This window comes from Blastomyces dermatitidis (genome assembly GCF_000003525.1).
Source record: "Blastomyces dermatitidis ER-3 genomic scaffold supercont1.5, whole genome shotgun sequence".
NCBI classification, from domain to species: Eukaryota; Fungi; Ascomycota; class Eurotiomycetes; order Onygenales; family Ajellomycetaceae; genus Blastomyces; species Blastomyces dermatitidis.
In genome coordinates this window covers 2,212,717-2,230,965 of record NW_025544778.1, presented here as the reverse complement: position 1 = coordinate 2,230,965, position 18,249 = coordinate 2,212,717, and the positions used below count along the sequence as shown (strand labels likewise).

At 30.6% G+C, this 18,249-nt stretch overlaps 1 protein-coding gene across 1 annotated transcript; it reads left to right on the top strand.

The window, feature by feature from the left end:
* Nucleotides 1-5,353: 5,353 nt before the first annotated feature.
* On the top strand, nt 5,354-5,832 carry BDCG_17073 (uncharacterized protein; the record flags this gene model as incomplete). The annotated part of the gene is made up of 1 exon (XM_045426236.1): nt 5,354-5,832. Exon 1 carries the CDS (start codon nt 5,410-5,412, stop codon nt 5,830-5,832), a length of 423 nt encoding a protein of 140 aa, XP_045281147.1. The 5' UTR covers nt 5,354-5,409.
* Nucleotides 5,833-18,249: the final 12,417 nt, after the last annotated feature.

Sequence of the window (18,249 nt, the reverse complement as noted above, 5' to 3'; positions counted from 1 at the left end):
ATCAGCTACTGATGTATACAAGGCTATATATAACTGTCTCATAGCCTGGAAAGGATAGACTCTCTCTGTATTTGATAGTCTGATTATGTTGTTCAATAGTCTTTCTGCCTTGACAGTCCTTTGTTGAATGTGATATTTAAAATTCAACTTGAAGTTTAATCATACTTCTAATCATTTGACATTTACACTGAGTTTAATCTCTCTATTTAAAAGAGTTAGAGATAGTTCTTTCTCATTGAATCTAGAAAAGAAATGAATTAACTCAGTTTTATTCATATCAAATTGAATTTAATTGATATCTGCTCTAACAAAGATTTTCTTTGCAGCTTCTTCAATTACTTTCAAATTCTCTTTGATAGTTTTTGATCTGTAGACTAGATCAATATCATTCATATAACTCAGAGATTGCACTATTCTTATATTTCTATTTTTGAATAGATATGCAGTGTATATTGTAAATAAAATGAGTGAGATTGAAGACCTCTGTGATACTTCTATTTTTATCTCAGTCTTGTCTTGTTTCATTCCATCAAAGAAGAGTTGTATAATTCTTTTAGATATAAAACAGTTAACTCATTTTATTAGAGAAAGTGGCAGTTTTAATATCTTCAATGTCTGAATTAACTTTGACTTTGAAACATGATTAAATGCTTCTTTTATATCAATAAAAACTGCAGTTGAGACCAGACTCTCATGCTTTGCTATTTGAATATCATGAACAACTGAGAGAACAGTGTCAATTACAGAACACTGTTTTCTACCTCTCATTTATTCACTGAATAAAAGAGAATCATCTATAGAGCTTATAAAAGATAGTTGAGTAGCTATTATCTTTTCTAAAACCTTTTCTAGGCAGTTCAATAGAGATATTACTCTATATAACTTAGGAATTGAAGTTTTTCTATTAGGTTTTGTAAGAATCACTTCAGTGGCTTCTCTCCAGCATTCAGAATAATATCAATTTTTCAAGAGATTGAAAAAGAGCTCAAAATATTCATTCTTTAAGTAGAAATATGTATTTTGAATAATCAAGTGATTAATTGAATCAGGACCTGCAGCAGTTTTAACAGAACTTGAGAAGATAGCTGACTCTAATTCATCTTATGTAAGATCAGGCCATTCTCAGTCATTTTCATCAATGTAGTTAAGAAGTGATATATTCTCTTTCTCTGAATCTGAATCTGAATCTGGTGAGTTCTGAAAGAGAATTCTTATAAAAGCTTGACATTTTTTCTCAAAAGAGTTTGCTGTATATGATTCATTCTGAAACTCATATTCTAGAGCTGGAAGTTTTGCTACACTTCTTGTTTTAGTATAGTTAAAAGCTTTAAAAACTTCCTTTTCTTATGCTTCTTCAAGAAATTTATTCCAGCAGTCTGTTTTAGCTCTTTTAATATCTGAAAAATATTCATTTCTGACAGCTTTGATCTCTTCATCAGATATTACATCATTCTTTCAATCTCTTCTAGCAGTAGCTAATTCTTTCCTTTTAGATGAGATATTCTCATTTCATCAAGGTTTTGAATACTCAGAAGATTTTCTTTTTAAAATATTATCTCTAACACTTATTAGAATAATAGATGTAATAAGCTTCACTCTATTCTTAAGCATTTCATTTGAGATATCTTGACCAGAATTCCAATATAGCTCATTCTGTCTTTCAGATTTTAACAGTTTTATACTCTCTTCAACTGCTTTTCAATCAGCTTTTTCAAAGTTATACTGATTAGAGAGAAGAGGATTTTCACTCATTTGTTTTTCACTCAGTTCAATATTAAATTGAATAATCTCATGATCTCATTCTGATGTCTCATTTGAATTAATAAATCAGTTTACAAGTCTTCTTTTCATTAGATTTTGTGATATGAATGTTAGATTTATAATAGACTTCTGTTTCATATCTTTTCTAAAGAATGTTTGTTGATCAGACTTATTAATCAAATCTATTGAATACTCAAAGGTTCATTCAATCAGATTATCAGCTCTCACTGCTCTCTTACATTCTGAATTTCATCAGAGATGATGTCCATTGAAATCTCCTGCAATTATAGAGTTTCTTGATGAAGTTATGTTCAGAAATCCTCTATCAATTATTCAGATATTGTTATTTTTCTTCAATGACTTTTCATTATAGATATTTATGAGCTGTATAGTATCAAACTCATTTTCTTTATCTATAATATCACTCACCAGAATATCAGGGTCAGACATGATATCAAATCTTAGATTAAATTGATATCTTGATCTCTTTCTTTCATAGATCACTACTCTTGACTTTATCTCAGACTTTTGAGGTAAAAAGCAGTAGTAGCTTGAATGAGAAATGACATATTTTTGCTCAGCATCAAAATTCAGCTCCTGAAGCAGTATAAAATCAACTTTTTATTCAAATGCACTTTGAAGACAAGAATAAATGTAATTTGAGTTTCTATTCACATTATTTTGAATAAATGTGATTTTTGAAGAGTTTTTAAACTTTTTTTGTTGTTTTTATTGTATATTCATACTAAAAGAGAGTAGAGTAGAATCTAATCACTATCATCAGATAGTAGATTATAACTGTTCTGAAAAGTAGAAATCTTAACTACTTACATTATATCTAGTTTATCATCAGAGTCATTTCTCAATTCTCTAATCTTAACAGAAGTTTGAGAATTCAAATTCTGTTTACATTTTACTGGAGAATTGAAGTTTGAAGACTTAGATAATTGAGAGTTTCTTCTTTTTAAGCTTGCAGTTGTGAGTTTACTGACTTGACTATTCTCTTCAGTTCTAGATTTACTCTGAGCTTCATCTTTTCTCCAGTTCTTTTGAGTTCTTGAAGTAAATATAGATTCTTTTGAGCTAGATGCATGTTTTTCTTTGCAATTAGAGCATTTAAGCAGAGTGTGTTGACATATTTCATCTCTTTTTGAGCATGTTTCACATTTATGCTCACTAGTTTTGTGATCTCTGGCACAGAATGCACATTTTGAGTCTCTGAAACAGAAGATTGTAAAGTGTTCATATCTTTGACAGTTTGAACACTGTGTTTGAGCTTTGAGATTCATTCTTGAGTCTTTGTATTCATAAACTCTCATTTTCAAACCTGCTACTCTTACTTCAGAGATCTTTGACTGTTTCATTGTCTTTGTATATACTAGAACAGAGGCATTTCTTCTGCTTTGTCTGAACTCAATTGAATTTAGTCATACAGGCTTCTTTCTCAGTTGAATAGAGTTGTATTCTTCTAATTCATTTTTGAGAAGTAGCATTCCTTCTTCACAGTCAAAAATTTCAACTAGAATATCATGAAGAATGAATTTGTCTCACTTTTCATCTCTTTCAGATATAATTGTTGTGTTTAACAAAGATTCTACTGCTGATTTTCAGAGATTCTCATTCTGAATAAGGAATTCAGCACTGAATTCAGACATTGTAGTCAGAATGATGAAGTTTTCAAAGAAGAATGACTCAATTGAAGCTATAACTGGTTTTTGAACTTCAATATCAGTCATTAACTGAGAAAAGAACTGCTGATTGATTTCATTTCTAATTCTGAAAATGAGGTTTGAGTTTAGCTTATTTCTCTGCAATATGTCCTGATTTGAGACTTTGAGAATAAGTCTTCTATCTCTGAAGATTTGAAGATTTTTCTCTTTTTACATTTTTTTCTTCACTCTTCTATCACTAGAAGTATGAGCAGTATTCTTCTCAGTTTTCTCAGAATTTTGAGCAGGTTTTGAGATAGCAGATTTAGAGATAGCAGGTTTAGAGACAGCAGATTCAGCTGCTTGAGCATATGTTTTCTTCTGATTTAAAGAAGAAGAAGAAGAAGAAGTAGAAAAGAAAGCAGAGCAAACTGAAGAGTCAGTGATTGTATTAGAAATTTTCAAAGTTTTTTGAACTGTGTTTGAAATTTCAAGTTTGAACTTGATCACTTTCTGTAGTTGTCTAGCCTGAGTATGAAGAATTAATAGAACTTCTTTATTCATCTCACTCAGACACTGCTTTTTAAGAATTTTATTTGCTTTTTCAAGTTTCTGTATTTCAAGAACTTGTTATTTCTCTATTTCTTCTTTCTTTCTTCACTTCAGAATTTCAATCTCAGAAATAGCATTTGAGAAAGCATCTTTTTCCACATCAACTGAGTGTACTTTTGAACTCATTGTTCTTACTCAATGAAAAGTTGATCAGACTAATTCAATTGAGATATTTATTAAACTCTTTTGAATTGAAAAGTTGATCAGACTGTTTCAATTAAGAGATTTCTAAGTCTGTTTTCAATTGAAAAGTTGATCAGACTATTTCAAAAGAAGAATAGCAGACTTTTATGTATAAAATACCTGATTTTTTTCACACTAGTTCAGTAACTAGGTTAGATTTTTGAAGAGAATCTAATAAACTAAAATTGATTTTTAAGATAAATCAATAAAATCTTTACAATCTCTTTCTTGAAATACAGTGAGGAAAAGTATAATATCAATTGATAGTAAATCAGATAATATGACAGTTTTTGAGAGAAAAACTGACAAAAAATAAATCAATTTTTTGCAGAGAAATTGATTAAAACTATTCAATTTTATTCTAAATTATTCAATTCTCCTCACACAACAAGTGTGCAACTCAAATCAGTTAATAAAGAGTGTAAAAAAGAATTAAGTATTAATGAAAGCTCTTCAGCCACTGAAAAAGTAATTCTTACTTAAAAGAATATGAAATTATGACAGAAAATAACTCTGTTTTTAATTCTTTGTAAGAATATTGTGTAAAACTCAGAGAAAAACATCTTACTTTTTCAAGAGAAGTAAAAAACTATTTCTAAGATCTTTTTTTTTTTTGCATTAACTGCTATAGAAGAATGAGATAGAAACTGCTAAGATATGCATCACTGTATACTCTCTATCAAGACTTTCCCTCTTCAGAGTCTTGATATTATAGAGAATATAAGTCTGTTTCTATATAATAATATAAATATTGTCAGCGGGATGTAGAGAAACTGGTTATTTATATCTCAAAATAGAAGACTTTGTCAATGATTATATCAATATAGAGTTAATTCTCAAATTCAATAGAAACCTAGTGTTGCTGTTCTCAATCCCTTGCAGAATCTATTGAATATTGAGGTATTAAAACTAGATTTAATATATCTCACTGTGCAGGGATCAAAGGCTCAGTCAGATCTTGGGGTATACTGATTTTATAGTTGTTGTGTCTGCTGATTATGTATCGAGCACAGTTGCTGAGGTATCTTTTTGTACTTTTCTGTCGGGGATGGGCCAGATTGAGAGGGGTGGTACAAGGGTGAGACTCGGCGTTGATGTCTAGATACACTGAAGACAGACCGCGGAGGGTTGCACTTCAGAAGTGACCATTGGTTATGTGCTTGATATTATCGCCGAGGTATCTTTTTGTATTTTTCTGCTGGGGATGGGCCAGATTAGGAAGGGCGGTACGAGGGTGGGACTTGGCGTTGATGTTTTGGAACATCAAAGATGGACAGGGTTTTCGCGGAGGTCGCTCCTCAGATATCTCCACAACTACAGATTGGGGATCTTCCAAAATCAAGAAGATTGGTGCATATGGCTAGGTCTCTTCACCTTACAATTTGTATGGCAATTTGGCCCGGGGTTGTGGTGTGGTAGGGGAGAATGGGGGATAATCCCACGCAGGAGTTCCGAACAACGTCTGGTTCACGTTTGGCTGGATAACTCCACCACCACACGGGGTATGCGGTCGGCGATGGGGTCAAAATGCTCGTATGATCGAGGGCTTTTCGATGGATCTATCGGCGGGTTCTTATTCGAAAAATCGAGCGAGTTCGTGGTGGAGCGGTTGTATCTTGAGACTTAATTTCTTAACTAGTGAGTCTCATATTCTTTTCAATTGAATTGCTCAGTTCAGAAGTAACTTATTAGCTTTTACACATGCGTAACTGATCTCTTTCAATCTTGATTTCATATCTGCAACTGTTGTTTCCTCTCTCATCTTTTTCAAAGCATTCTTCAAGATGCGCGGATGCAATTCATACAACAGGTAGAATAATGAATGCTTGAAGACTGCATACTGTCAAATTTATATGATCAATAGCATCTGACTGAGATATTCATCTCATAATCTCATACACTTCCTCACTAGATATTTTATCAGCATGTTGCTCAAGATTTCATTCAAGTGTTTCATCTTTCTGTTCATCTGTGAATGATATGACATTGTTCTACAATGTCTTGTCTGTAACTAGCTTATGAAATGCCTCATCACTTCTCTCACAAGATTCACACTGTTATCAGTTAGAATCTTGTGTGACATTTCATAGTTGACATAGATCTCATTATATAGAAACTTCACTATCATCTTCTCTGTCATCTCTGAAACTGCTTTCACAACTGATCAGTCAGTAGTGTAATCTATAGCAGTGATTATTCATCAATTTTCATTTGATATTCACAGCAATATGTCTATGAGGTTCACTTCTCATCATTCAAATGATTGTATTGTACACTTCATCTGATGTTACACTTTCTCACATTCTAACTCTTTCTTAGATTCTTTCACAACCTGATAATTCAGGCACTTGTGAGTGTACATCTGAATATTCTCAGTCATGCTTAATCAGTATGCTCTTGATTTGAGTACACTCATGAGTTCAGAGCTTTCTAAGTGACTAAATTCCTTGTGCATGTGAGTCACTAAGTCATGTCTAAATGAAGATTCTAGATAGAGAGCTTCTGCATATTCTAGATTGTGATAAAGTATAATGTCATTTTTCAATTTCCTTAGCTTGAAGTTTGAAAGCATCTCTTCTACTACTCTCATGAGATGCTTATTATCTGATATCTTATCATTCTTTAAGCAAGAGATCATGATATTCACTCATTCTGATTTCTTATACTCTCTCAGTGTGTTTAACATGAACTTTCCTTGTATCTGGTTCACAGAACTCTCACTCATGAAATCAGGTCTGTAACTGATTGCATCAGATATCACAGTATTCAATTTCTTTCAGTATTTAATATGAAGATTATACACTTGAAACTCTGAGATTCAATATGCTAAGTATTTAAAAGGTTTTATTATCAATTGTAGATAGATAAGACTTTCATAATCTGTGATGATCATTGTTATATATCTGTTATTAATATATCTATCTTATAACATCAGTGCATGCTTAATCACTAGCAATTTCTTTTCATACACTGAGTAATTGAGCTCAGTATCTGATAGTTTTCTATTATTATACATCACTAAGTGCAGCTTGCTGTTCTTGCTCATCTGTACAAGAGTATCTCTGATAGCTCATTTGAATGCATTTATCTCAATGTAGAAAGGTTTATCATGATCTGATTAAATAAACACTGAAGATATTATTACACATTTTCTCAGTGTGAGAAAAGCCTCTTCACACATGACATTTCAGATGATTGAATAAAACTTCTTCTTTCACAGATTTGCATTCATTTCTCTTAAGAGATCTGAGAGTGATGCAGATATTCATATGAAATTCTTGATAAATCTACAGTAATATGAGATTAACTCAAGAAACTGTTATATATGATATACATTTCTTAACTGCAGTTAATTCACTATGACATTCAATTTCTTCAGAATGAGATGTATACAGTCATCACTTACTACATATTCTATAAACTTCAACTCTTTCATTTCAAACACACACTTTGTTAATTTAATATAGAGCTTATACTCTGTCAGAGTTGTAAGCACTTTATCAAGATACTTCAGATATTCATTGTATGAGTTTGAAAAGACTAGAATGTTATTGAGATATACAAGATATGAGATTTCATTCTGTTTATGAAGAATTATATTCATCATTATTTGAAAGATGATAGATGCATTTGTCAGACTGAATAATATTATCAGGAATTTGAACTTCTCTCATTGCATATTAAATATGATTCACAGAACTGATAGTTTATCTACACAGATCTGTCAGTATTCTGAGAGAAGATTGATCTTCAATAGATATTAGATGTTTTCAACTGTATTCAACTGTTATTAAATTCATGACAGTGAATATTCATTCTTGATTATAAGCTTGTTAAGTGCTTGATAATTGATATATATCTATCACTTCTCATCTGTCTTTTTCATGAATAGAACTGAAAAGTCTCACACATTTAATGAGAATTGTATGAGATTACATTCTAGAAGGTCTGTGATCTGACACTTCTGTTCTTCAAGATGTATTTGTGACAGAGAGTATGCATTCTAATTGACTGGTTTTGCATCTTCTATGTCAATCTCATGTACAAATTCTTGTTTCAGCAGCAGTTTCAGTGAAAGATCTGTTCAGAAGATTCTTTCATACTTCTTCAGAAGCTTCTTTATACACTTGTTCTCTCATATATCTTTTATCTTGATTTTCTCTGCTTTCAGATTCTGTATAATATACAGAATACTTTTGAATGAGGTCTTGCAGATCATTCTCTTTACTTATTAATATATAAGCAGATTTAATTCTTCTATATCAGAGGTATGAAATGTTCATCTTATATCAGTTGATAGAATTATATGAACTGTTTTCTTTCTATCAGTCAACTGTATATAATATATATGTCATTAAATCTGCAGATTGAATCTTTGAAATCAATCAAGTTTAAGAATAAGATTATATTTCACATTCTGCAGCTCTCACACTCAAATATAGCAAGATCATTCTTCAAAGTACAAGGGAACTCTTACTCTTGTAGATGATATCAAATATCAGTTATCAGATAATCTTATACATCAGAGATTCTTCACTCAGTGAATCTCTTTCAGACTTCAGATCATATAATTATCAATATATTATATAGAAGCTTCTGTATCTGTTAACACTTTTACAGCCATCTCTTAATTCTTACTCAAGTGTCTCTTATACATTAACATTTCAGATCTCAAGGTATTGAGATGAGTGTCTACTTCATTATTCTCACTCACATCTCATTCAGAAGCCTGTTTCTTCTTTATATTCATAGAATTCAGAGAGTTATCTAACACAGACATCTCTTTCACTTTGAAGACTTTTTATAGAATATCAGTGAGTGTCTCTGAGCTCACTGATTCTGCTAGTTTTTTAACTCTCTTACTTCTCTTGACTGTGCACAGTGAGTGTAATCTTTTGTATCATGATTTTAATGTCTGCAGTTGAAGCAAGCTCAATACTTACAATATCAAGATTTTCACTCAGAGAATTTCTTTTTCAGAGAATTTAGTACTTTAGTAATAGTATTCAGATCTAGATTTATTGTATCTGAGTATGTAACTTGTATTATAGAAGTCTGATTATCTGTTCTTTACTGAGATATACTTAATTACAGTATTTTCTATTGCAATTGACTTGCTTATTTCTGTATGATGAGTAGACTGACCGTGTGACCGTGTCTGAGACCAGGACCAGATTTTTTGATAGTTCCATTACCAATTCGACTGATCTCATTACACAGTTTTAACATTAAATAGTAGTCCCATACTGTCTCAGTGAGACTTACTGTCTACTCTTGTCACATTTTTCAAATGGGACCATGATTTCCACTTCTCAATTTAAATTATTTTTATTGCTTTAAATGACTTTAAATCTCATTTGAGCATTACCAAAAAGCATTACTTTTTAAAAAATTAAAAATAGTCTAAAAAAAACCTTAAAATGTCTAAAAATAGTAACTTTATGCCAAGAATGAGACTAAATGGGACCAAATGGGACCACTTTCTCATTTTTTTCAAGTCATGGTTCCATTTTAAGATCTGATATGTAGTCACTTTACCTGTTTTTTTGATAGCCAGTCCCAGCGGGATTCACGCCAAGAAATGTATGAGACCAGATCAAATGAGACCAAACGTGAAATTCATGGTCCCGGCGGTCAGTCTAATGATGAGAATGTTATATACTTCTTTCACTGTGTCTGATTGTAAGATTAAGCATTTTCATTTCACTCTTAACTCAGATGTAAGATCATAAATAAAGATCTGTAAATAGAAAGATGTTGAAAGCTCTTTATTCAATGTAAGATAGTGTAAGCTGAAGTGTGTGAAGTATAATATAAGATCACTCATTTATCTACACTCAGTAAAGTGTTTATAACACTTATCTTATACATTCACTTTCTTAAAGTTGTGTAAGATTCATTTGAAAAACTCATTTCATATTTGTGAGAATGAATATCACTCTGAATCTGTGAGATTCATCTTTTCATCAGTTATTTATAATGACTTTGCTTTTCTGTGTAGAAATGTAACAGATATTAAGACTTGTTGAAATTTCATTGACTGTCTGTCTATGAGTTTATGTTCAATCTGATAATATGATTATATCTGACTTAGTCAGCTGATTACAGCATCATTTTTTCAGTTGTCATTGAAGCTTAATGACTCTGACAGATCTCTCAGTTTGATATATTTCATGCTTAGATTCTCATTCTACACAGCAATCTCTGATAATGTGTACACTTCTGAAGAGATTGTGAATAATCATAATAAGATCTTCAGATTCAGTGTAGTTATCTATCTATATAAATATTTAATCTTCTGCTGCAGGTCTAAGATCTGATTTTCTCTATTCTTATTAATGATGATAATTGCATCAGTGAAGCTCTTTATAGTGAATACTTGGTCTACAGTAAATGTTAATTATTGTTTAACTTTCATCTCAGTCTGTCACTGTGTATGCAAGGCCTCAATCTCATTTAGAATTCTTGTATATATACAGAGCTTCAATTTCAGTTCAGCAGTTTCAGTCACTTTTTTTACTACTTTGAGTAAATTCTCTGAGAGATTCTGCATATCTTTCAGTTCAGATAGCAGAGAAAAGTGTTGTTTATATTGACTAGAAAAGATATTTATTTCAGTGATTTCTTATTAATTGTACAATGTCTATCATTATATTACTATATTGTTATATCACTATATTATTATATTGCTATATTATTATATAATTTCTGTTATTATTGTACAACTCTGGTGATGATCACTCTTCTCTTTTATTCTTCTTTTAAGTAGAGAGTGAACTTCTTTGAATCTTGTTCATTACTCTCATTCTCTTTCTCACATCTCATCTGTTCATATATCATACATGATATTCATCTGAGTATGAAGTTTTTCCTCTATAAGTAAAGCAGTATTAATTAAATGCTCTTCTGCTCATCACTCTTTATACACTATCTTTTGAAATGTTCTAGAATCACACTGACATGATAACTATGAATCACTTCATAGATGAAATTATCACACTCTGAAGAAGTCTGTACTTCTCACTGATTTTTAGACATGCTATCAGATGTGATTCAAAGATTGCTTGAGTCAGTGTATAATTACAGGTGTACACTGGCTTCTTATATATTATACACTAAATTAATTAGTGGCCGCTATGGCCCCCTTACATTCATAAGCAAGTTCGGAAGCGGCCGCGTTATTATCCGACGGTCGCACGTTCTTCCGAACCACACCGACGGTCGTACGTTCTTCCGAACTAGACTGACCGTGTGACCGTGTCTGGGACCAGGACCAGATTTTTTGATAGTCTCATTATCAATTCGACTGATCTCATTACACGGTTTTAACATTAGATAGTAGTCTCATACTGTCTCAGTGAGACTTACTGTCTACTCTTGTCACATTTTTCAAATGAGATCATGATTTCCACTTCTCAATTTAAATTATTTTTATTGCTTTAAATGACTTTAAATCTCATTTGAGTGTTATCAAAAAGTGTTACTTTTTAAAAAATTAAAAATAGTCTAAAAAAAACCTTAAAATGTCTAAAAATAGTAACTTTATACCAAGAATGGGACTAAATGGGATTAAATGAGATCACTTTCTCATTTTTTTCAAGTCATGGTCTCATTTTAAAATCTGATATATAGTCACTTTACATGCTTTTTTGATAGCCAGTCCCAGCGGGATTCACGCCAAGAAATGTATGGGACCAGATCAAATGGGACCAAACATGAAATTCATGATCCCGGCGGCCAGTCTATTCCGAACCACAGTTTGAAGTGAGAGACTCAGTATTATTCACAGAATTGTAGAGTATTATTATTATTGATTGAACATTCTAAGATATTAGTTCTTACATGTAGTTCTGAGAGAAATCAGAGTGCTTCTTATCATACTGCTTTAGTAAGTACTTAGAGAAGTTCATCAGTTTGAGCTACTATATATCATAACTTATTTAATATAGATTCAGAAGAAGTTGAGATATCAGTGACAGTTCTAATTGAAGAAGTATATATAGTGTCATGAGCTGTTCTATCTTAATTAACTAGTATCTTCAGATTTAAGAGTCAGTGCTCTCAGTTCATTCAGTGAGTATCTGTTATATTGAATGATATATCTTACTCTTATTATAAGAGAGTATCTGTTATCAAGTTCTGACTGTCAGAATAATAGTGTATTGTAAAATGAAAGTGACTTAAGAACTCAGATTATCACATCTATTATTCAGTGAGTTTATAGATAGTTATGAAGTATTTAAAATTCTTATAATCTGTGATTATCTCAAATTCAGAGACACTTTGAAGTTCAGAGTTTCATTCTTTTAAACAGTGTATAATTACAAGAAGTTTCTTATCATAGATCTTATAATTGTATTCAGCAGAACTCAGTTTCTTAGATATGAAGATATATAATTGTAGAACATCTTTATCATTATATTATAATATTACTTCTTCTATCACATAGTCAGAGAAATCAGCTTTAATAACTGTCTCACAATCAGAATTGAATATTATCAGTAGAGAGATATTAATGAATATCTTCTTTATCTATATAAATACAGCTTTAATATCTGCTGATTATTAAAATACTGAGTCTTTCTTAGTGAGTTCTGTAAATGATCTTATGATATCTGAGAAGTTTTATAAAATCACTGATAGAAGTTAGTGAATTCAATGAAGCTTTGTACATCTTTCACAGTATATAAAGCTTCTTATTTGAGAATAACAGAGATCTTCTCAGAATTCATTCAAATTCTCTTATCAGCTTCTATGATGAAACCTAAGTATTTAGTACTCTTAACTTTGAAATCACACTTGTTAATATCAATTGATAGTTCTACTTCTCATAGTTATTATAATACTCTTTATACATGCTCTTCATACTCTTTTCTGAATTTATAAGTGAAGATGAGAATGTCATCTAGATAAGTAGATACAAACTCATCAAGAAAATCTCAGAGTGCTCAGTTAATATACTTCTGAAATATACTGAGAGTATTAGTCAGTTCAAAGAGTGTGACTATTTATTCAAGGAAGTCATAATATGTTTAGAATACTGTAAGTCATTTATCTTCTTCAGTAATATAAATCTTATGAAATGCAGTGATAATATCTAGCTTTGTAAATTATTGAGCTTATCTGATATATGCTAGAATTTCATTGATAAGAGATAAGAAATAATGATCTTTCTTTATCAATCTATTCAGATCTCAGTAGTTTATATAGAATCAGAGTTCTTCATCTGACTTCTTTACAAAGAGAATAGAAGCTGCAGTGAAAGAGTTACTAATATATATAAATTTCTTATTCAACAGATTATTGAGTATCTTTCAAAGAAGAAGAAGTTCATTATTATTATTATTATTATTATTATTCTTCAATTATAGATGTATGCAGTCAGAGACTATGACATCTACCTGAGAACTTTAGTTCTCAGGGTTTTTTCTATGTCTGTAAAGTTAACTATTATACATTCATCAATTTCAGATATGCAAAATCAGAAAATTCCAGCTCAGAATACAAAAACTGTTTACAAATTGCAGTGTTTTAACATCTTTTGATACTTTGAAATCATTTGACAATATCATGACAAAAGAAAAGAGAAAAGGAACACAGTCTCAAAGATAGACACATTAAATAAATAGATAGAAAGAAATTGAAAGAAAAAGATAAAGAAAAAGATAAAGTAAAGAGAGACTATAATAAAACAAATTATTAAAAGAGAGTGTATAGCTGTTTTAACAGACTATATCTGATTAATTTCCTCCTCTTCATACTCAGATAATTCTGAATTTAGTCATTTTCTTGTAGCTGCTTGAGTTTCTGATAGAAAGTCTATTAAGTATTTAATTCCTGTCTCAGTTGAGAATAAGAATCTCATATTTAATTGATTTAGATCATACTTCTCTTTCAATCTGGCTCTGAGACTATTGTATAATGCACAGTGCATTACAATATACTCAGAATTCTCATTTGTATTGCAGAATGAGCATTCTATTGAGTCAAATCTATCATCAAATCTTTGTATATAAGATTTGAAATAGCCATGTCCTAGTTTCAGCTGTATTATAGATGAGAATATTTTCTTTTTACATTTAATTGAACAAGATTTCCACTTGAGTTTTGTTTCAAATCTTGAATAATGTATACTCTTCTTTTGTTTCTGCCAGCTTTCATTCCACTTGTCTAAACAAGATTCTTTTATTTTTCTCTTTATAAAAGATCAGGACACAATTTTTTGAATAGATCTGCTTAATTCTGCACTCTTTTTTGCAGCTGAATCAGCCAATTCATTACCATGAATATTCATGTGAGCAGGAACTCAGTGCAGATGAATTATCAGCTTTAATATTCTTCTCTTTTGAATTTTCAAAACAGAGTTTAAGATCAGTTCAAGATTCATTTGATCATTATGAATCTGACTATTTCTAAGTCTTTTTAAAGCAGCTTGACTATCAGAGAATATTCATGTCTCTTTCAAACAATTTCCTCTTTTATAAGATTTTATTTCAATGAGTTTGAAAGCTTTCACTATTGCAAATAGTTCAGCATCAAAGACTTCACATTCAGAGCCTAGATTTCAGAAATCTGAGATAAAATTAATATTATCTTCAGTATAAGCAATGCCTGCGCCTAATCTATTCAAGTTCTCATTTTTTGAGTCATCTGAATAAACCAGAATAGAGTCTTTTATATTGATTGTAGAAATTCTCTTCAAATGCTGTTCATATTCTTTCTCTTTTGATAGTTCACTTATTTATAAGTCTATAAGAGATTCAAGCTTTTCTCTCCAGGGAGATAACTTCTCATGATCAACTTTTTCAACATTTAAAGAAGAAAATTGATTTTTAATCAGAGAGCATAGTCTGTACAGTTGAGAAGGCATTTTCTTTGAAGAATTATTTTCATTTCAATCAAGAAATCTATTCCAATTCAGTTCATTTCCAGAGTTAATTGATGGAAATGAAGAAGAGACTCTTTCTCTGATTATATGATTTGAGCTCATCTTTACAACTCTCAGAGCATAGTTCATACAGGCCTTTTCAAATCTAATAGCAGGAGGAGGAATTGAAGCTTCAACTTCCATTGCTTTAATAGAAGATGATTTGAATACTCTCAGAATTCTTCTCAAGGCTCTGTTTTGCAGACTTTGAAAGAGTTCAGTGAAATTCCCTTGATTATTTCACCAAACTTGAACTCCATAATCAGCTACTGATGTAATACAGGCTATATATAACTGTCTCATAGCCTGGAAGAATAGACCTCTCTCTGTATTTGATAGTCTGATTATGTTGTTCAATAGTCTTTCTGCCTTGACAGTTCTTTGTTGAATGTGATATTTAAAATTCAACTTGGAGTTTAATCATACTTCTAATCATTTGACATTTACACTGGGTTTAATCTCTCTATTTAAAAGAGTTAGAGATAGTTCTTTCTCATTGAGTCTAGAAAAGAAATGAATTAACTCAGTTTTATTCATATCAAATTGAATTTGATTGATATCTGCTCTAACAAAGATTTCCTTTGCAGCTTCTTCAATTACTTTCAAATTCTCTTTGATAGTTTTTGAGCTGTAGACTAGATCAATATCATCCACATAACTCAGAGATTGCACTATTCTCATATTTCTATTTTTGAATAGATATGCAGTGTATATTGCAAATAAAATGGGTGAGATTGGAGATCCCTGTGGTACTCCTATTTTTATCTCAGTCTTGTCTTGTTTCATTCCATCAAAGAAGAGTTGTATAATTCTTTTAGATATAAAACAGTTAACTCATTTTATTAGAGAAAGTGGCAGTTTTAATATCTTCAATGTCTGAATTAACTTTGACTTTGAAACATGATCAAATGCTCCCTTTATATCAATAAAAACTGCAGTTGAGACCAGACCCTCATGTTTTGCTATTTGAATATCATGAACAACTGAGAGAACAGTGTCAATTGCAGAACACTGTTTTCTATCTCTCATTTGTTCACTGAATAAAAGAGAATCATCTATAGAGCTTATAAAAGATAGTTGAGTAGCTATTATCTTTTCTAAAACCTTTTCTAAACAGTTCAATAGAGATATTACTCTATATGACTTAGGAATTGAAGTTTTTCTATTAGGTTTTGCAAGAATCACTCCAGTGGCTTCTCTCCAGCATTCAGGATGATATTCATTTTTCAAGAGATTGAAAAAGAGCTCAAAATATTCATTCTTTAAGTAGGAATATGTATTTTGAATAATCAAGTGATTAATTGAATTAGGACCTGCAGCAGTTTTAACAGAACTTGAGAAGATAGCTGACCCTAATTCATCTTGTGTAAGATCAGGCCATTCCCAGTCATTTTCATCAATGTAGTTGAGAAGTGATAGAAGAAGAAGTTCATTTTAAGACATATTATAAAGAGAGTCTCATAGTGACTCAGAGTTCTTATTATTCTTCTTTTCTAACTTGATACTGTGATTCACTTCTGAGTCTTATAAAGAAGGTATATTTATAAGATTATTTTGTCAGAAGATATCTAGATATTTATAATATTATTAAGAGAGTTTTATATGAGAATCTGTTATTGTAGTATAGAATAACTTTTCTAGAGCTTTCTTGATATTAGTCAGATTAACAGAATAGATTGATACATAATTCTATTATCAGTGACTTTGTCAGTAACTCTGTCAGTAATTTTAATAACTTCTTTTTCAGAGCATTTTATAAGCATTGACAGAGATCTGTGTAAGATTCATAGTCTTGTGAATATCATCTTCATGAATTCTATCATTATTAGAGAATATTAAGCTTCTGTTTTGAGCATTCAGTAAGATGTTTTGTTCAGATAGTCAGATAAGTTCTAGTATAAGATTATAGTCAAGATTCTCAACTTTATATGCATAGATATCTTTATATTGATATTCTTCAACATCTATATTTAGTTTCATTATATAATAAGTGTGAATGTCTTTTGAATTATTAAATTCTGTAAGAAATCAGAATCTTAATAAGAGAATATACTGAAGATTATAATGTCTTATAATTGAAGATTTAATCATTGTATAATAGTATAGACTGCTGTCTATCATGGCTTTTATATTATATATATTATCTATCGCAGTAGATACAAGAATTACATTCATTATTATTTTCTCTTTAAATTATTATTATCTGATCTCTTCAAGCTTCTGCTTGTGAATTTGAACAGAAGTTAATCTTTTTCCTGTTTCATCAGAGTATTCTCATAGTTATCTTCTGAATTCTTCTCTAATGTAATGTGATTAACATGAACAGGCACTGATTTATTCTTTGAATGAGAAGATATATAGACTGATTGACAGTTGAAAGTAATATATCTCAATCAGTTATAGTTAATACACACTTCTTATTAATATTGATTAGTATCTCTCCAGAAGTAATTCTAGAAACTTAAAAGCCTGTTCAGATAGTGAAGACTCTTACTTATATATAGATATTTAAGTCTACTCAGTTCATAGCATCTGAATTATTATTTTTATTTCTCAGCACAGATATGTGAGTGACTGAGTTATTTCTTAGTATAGATATATAATATCTTTTATCACTATTCTGTATACTCTTAAGCTTAGTAAGACAGTTGTTTAATATTCAGAGCTGTGTGCAGAAACCTTTATAAGTCTAGTCTTTATTTACACTTATAAGAGTCTGTAAGAGTTTGAAAGTTAATATCTTCTTAAGTATATTAATCTTTATTCAATTCTCTCAAGATTAATCATCTACTTCTAGAATCTTGATGTTGAAGTCAGAGATGAATGTTATAAATTATTATTATTATTATTATTCTTTCATTATACTCATATGCAAGCGGAGGATATGATGAGTCCTTGCGTGATGTTAAATACAGGTCAAGTGATGATTATACAGGAGGAAATACAGGTGTTGAGATCACACCAAGATAACAAGAACATAGGAAAATACAAAGAAGTGACAATTAGATACATGCGATAATAACTTCCCAGCCCAGGAACATAGAGTGATTGCTTGAAGCGATTTGTACACCTCTGTATTTATTAGAAACCTGAGGTGCTTGAGTTCTGAATTTAATG